Source organism: Aptenodytes forsteri, unplaced genomic scaffold, assembly GCF_000699145.1.
Source record: "Aptenodytes forsteri isolate BGI_AS27 unplaced genomic scaffold, ASM69914v1 Scaffold145, whole genome shotgun sequence".
In the NCBI taxonomy this organism is placed as follows: Eukaryota; Metazoa; Chordata; class Aves; order Sphenisciformes; family Spheniscidae; genus Aptenodytes; species Aptenodytes forsteri.
In genome coordinates, this window is record NW_008795122.1 from 2391599 (window position 1) to 2395920 (window position 4322).

The following is a 4322-nucleotide window of genomic DNA, read 5'->3' on the forward strand; positions in this document are numbered from 1 at the left end:
TAGGATGAAAGCACTCGTTCAGTTTCTCACTCTCCATGTTCATGTGAACAATTCCCAGCATTGTTCTGTCTCAGTTTCTCACTTACACAGGAGGGATAAAACATTGCAATACTTACTACCTCACACAGCTCTAAGAAAAAATACATTAAAGGGTCTTAGGTGCAAAAATACTACAGTAATACAGCAACAAACATGCTACAACTAGTTAATAAGAAGTATTAACTCAGAAGCTCTTACTATACAACAGTATATTTTATTACTAACAAAGACAGTAATAACAGAACTACTGAACATGTGTATAAAGTTACCCGTTTACAAACATGACTACAAGAATGAAGGGTACTTAGTGTGCATTTTCACAGGAGACTTTTCAGATCTTTCTCACTGTCCTTCTCAGCAGCAAGGATGTATTTTATATTTGTATATTTTAAATGGGGAAATTATAAAAGAAATAGCACGTCCTATTTAAGGCAATAAATTACAAATGCTAAAATGCCGATGCTGCAATATAAGGGTAAATACATTCCATTTTTAATGCACGATGGATAAAACAAATAACTTCACTTTATCAGAACTGTAGTTCCCGTTGATTCAGCATATACATGACCTTTGTACCACGACAGTTTTGTTTGATTGTTTAAAGCATCACCACAAATGCTGCCCAAATTGGAAAACAATTTTTCTGCATAATATCAAAATATTGAGAAATATTCTTATTAGTAATCAGATGTAAGATGCTGAACGGTCTTACAAAACGCACTGACATTTAGGTTTAGGAAACAGCAAAACCCTGGCTCCAAATTATCTCAAGTAATAAATCACATTGACTTCACTGGAACCAGGATTTCTTAAGAGCTGAATGATAAAATTCTTATCCACGTCAGCAGTACTTGCTCTTGAGAACTACCCTATCATAAGAAAGGCTACATGTATGAAGACCTTTTTGATTTAAAGAAAATATATTGCTGTAGTATATAGAAAAATTAAGCTTTGTAGAAAAAGCATCTTGTTTTCAGTAAGTATATTGTTAAACAAGCCTGTATATTAATAACTCAATAGTTTATTTTCTGCAAGGTATTTCTCTACAGAATTAAAAAAAGTTACTTGCATAGAAACAACGTGAAACAACACTTTCACTGCAGCTCAGTAAAAAAACCCCGAAGTGTACACTTCAGATTCTGTCCCCCATGCCGCCAGGGATCTGAAGTGTTTTCTTCATTGCCTGATCACCACAGGACTGTTGACTTTAGTAACACCTAAGGGAAGAATGTTGACTTTACCGAGTTTGTACAATACATACAAAACAGTAGTTCTAAATATTGACCTTACGCAGTCAATTATTTACAAAATTCATTTTTCTGTACAAAATAAATCATTAATTCCAGATTCCCTTTCATATTCAGTGTACAAACTACCATAAAACAGTGCTATAGTTGATACATCATGACACATAATTTAGAGTATTTATAAATTTGTGTATCCCTTAAGTGATACTGCTGTTTAAGACACAGTAAAAAAGAGAAAAAAAATAAACAAGTTTTGAAAAATATCAAAGATGCAGATGTAACTTTTATGCCTTGAAAGGTAGCAGTGCTTTTTAAGCATTATTTTAATGCAATTCATTACTAAGTGTTCCTTATGCTGGGAATAATATTCGTTTCTCTCATCTTTTTCTTAAATTACTGCTAGTCAATCCAGCCATGTCCTACAGAATTTCCATTTCCATTATTCCTGGATAGGATTAAATATAGTACATTATTGCTAGCTGTCCCTACAACAAAACTTACATTTTTTAAGTGCAAAGCAAGATATGTGTGGTTTTTAATAAGGCACAGAATATCAGTTATTTCCAGTGTAACAGAATCCGTATCAGTTTTATACATTGAAAATGTTCATATAAAATTTCAATCTTTCAAGGGTTTGAACTGTTTCCTGAATCCAACTCTCTTCTGGTGTCTGAAGCCGAGTAGACAAGTAGCGATACGGAAGCTGACTGTGAGACTCCAGGTATTTGGGAACAGCTGCTTTGTAATGGAGGAGATTCAATAAAATCATTCTTAGGAGTTATTCTGTAAGTAATGAAAAATAAAACACGGGGAGTCAATTTTAAGCACAGTGCATTACACTGCAAAAACCACATTTTTAGCAACGCAATTATAACATATCTTAACCTATATTCTTTTTTCAAGAGAATGCAATACAGTTCTGTTCACTTTTCAAGCTTAGGGTCACTGTTGTTCTTTTTCAGACTTGTCACATCTCAAAATGATTGCATTGCAGCCACAGATTCCTTGAGGGTCACTGCTCAACAATACAGAGATAACCTATGAGCTAAGCTCCAGCACTCAATGCTTAAAAGGAAAAGAATAATCCTAAAAAAAATACAAAATAGCCCATATGCTAAAGACACAAACTATTTCATGTGGCCACGTAAGAATTAGAGTACTCTTGACAGCTACTAAAGGTTAATTGTATACTGAGAGTATACTGATTCTTCAGAGAGAAGTGACAGAAAACTTACAAAAATAGTGGTGAAACACACAAGCAAAAGACTGAGTTTAGGAACCTTACCTTCCTTCCCCTACTCTCTTCATACTCTCAGCCAAGCTACTCATATCACATGTGCTATCTGATTTGTTTCTTTTTTCCTGATCCACGGTCAGTTTAGAACCAGACAACATTTGTTCTCCACTGTTTTCACCTTCCTCAACTCTTCGGGCTGATGTTCCCTCTGCCTCTACCTCTTTCTCAGATGTCTCTGGAGAGGTTTTAATTTCTGCAACAGTTTCTTGGCTTAAGTAATCATGATTAGTGATTGCTACTGCAGAAGTTCCATGATTTGTTGTGCCACCCGTACTAGTCCCCATTGACTTCGAAATGACTTTCAATCTGTGCGAAGTTGATTTGTAGTGCTTCTTTTTATGTTTAACTTTGGAATTGTGCCTCAAGAAAAATTCGCATGATTCTTGCAGCACTCTTCGACTCTCACTGATTGGACTGAAAGAAAACAGAAGCATGTAACTGAATGAAGAGGATAACCTTAGATATAATGTAATATGGCTTCATACACAAAAACGTGAAAGAATAGCAACCAATGACGCAATCTGAGCTGGATATTAATGAACACGAGGAACACAATTGTATGTGAAAAGAGGAGAAAAAATCTGATCATAATGGCTCCAAAGTAATTATGTCTGTGGAACAATTAAATAAAGCAGATTTTTACATTTCTTACTTCTGCAAGTAAGTCCAATGACTTCAGTAGATTAATCATCTAAGAGAGGAAAGCAGGATTAGCTCATAAGCAGCTGTATTACCAAATTAACTTTATGTAAAGTAAACCTCATTCAAGTAAAAAAAGAGGTAATCATTCTAAAATTGACTTCATTATTTTAAAATTCTTATAGCTGAAAGCCGTTAACATCTGAAACACAAGAAAAATTATACAGGAAATGGAAAAAGAGGGGAGAGGGAAAGGAAGCTATAAGCTCACCATCAAGGAATGTAGATGTAAAATAAAAACAGCTTAAGGACTGCTGCCTTGGGAAATCCAAAGAAATAAAAAGATCTAAAAATACAGTATAATTTACGAGTAACACTGATAATCTAAAACGAAATAATCAAGGAATAAAAAGGAATGGAAAAAATGACAACTACAAGAAATGGAGATGACATTTATAATCTGTTTAAATCCAAAGATATGAATTTACTAAAATTAAGTAACAAAACTGAATTATTCTGTTTCAGAAAAAAAACAAGGAACAGTAGATTAATACAATAAAAGTGATACTAAGGAGGGTTCAGTGAAAATTAATTTTAAAATAAGACAAGCCTGGCAGAGGAGAAAAGCAGAGGATGTTATTATTGCATGATAGTAAACACAGCTAAGTACTGTGCCAAATGAAGCAGTCAGAACACATGAAAGGATCTAAGTTGATGGCTGAAATTATCTTCCCTCATTTGACTGGAAACCAGAGAGATATTAGCCAATGCTAAACACAACAATATGTCTTCTGCTCTATGAAGAGAACAAGTCAACAGAGGGAAATATTTTCTATCTTCCAAGAATGCTGTCAAAAAGTTACTGCATATGTAAAACTTCCAAGGAGCCCAATGGAATTTTTCTGATGCCCATATTCAGCATTTAGACACCGAAAAAGAAAGGGTCTGAGGAGAACATTTTGATTATAGAATCATAGAATAGTTTGGGTTGGAAGGGACCTCTAAAGGTCACCTAGTCCAACCCCCCTGCAATGAGCAGGGACATCTTCAACTAGATCAGGTTGCTCAGAGCCCCGTCCAACCTGACCTTGAATGTTTCC

General features: G+C 34.7%; 1 protein-coding gene across 1 annotated transcript in view; it reads right to left on the bottom strand.

Annotated features, from left to right (window-relative positions):
- Window positions 1-246: 246 nt before the first annotated feature.
- The window catches only part of FZD6 (frizzled class receptor 6), a 33400-nt gene continuing 29324 nt past the window's right edge, over window positions 247-4322 (bottom strand). Inside the window, exons 5-6 of the mRNA XM_009277129.2 lie at window positions 2572-2997; window positions 247-2069 (exon numbers count right to left, since the gene is read on the bottom strand). Coding sequence (XP_009275404.1) covers window positions 1913-2069; window positions 2572-2997 — 583 coding nt within the window. The 3' untranslated portion in view covers window positions 247-1912. The remainder of the gene's footprint in view (window positions 2070-2571; window positions 2998-4322) is intronic.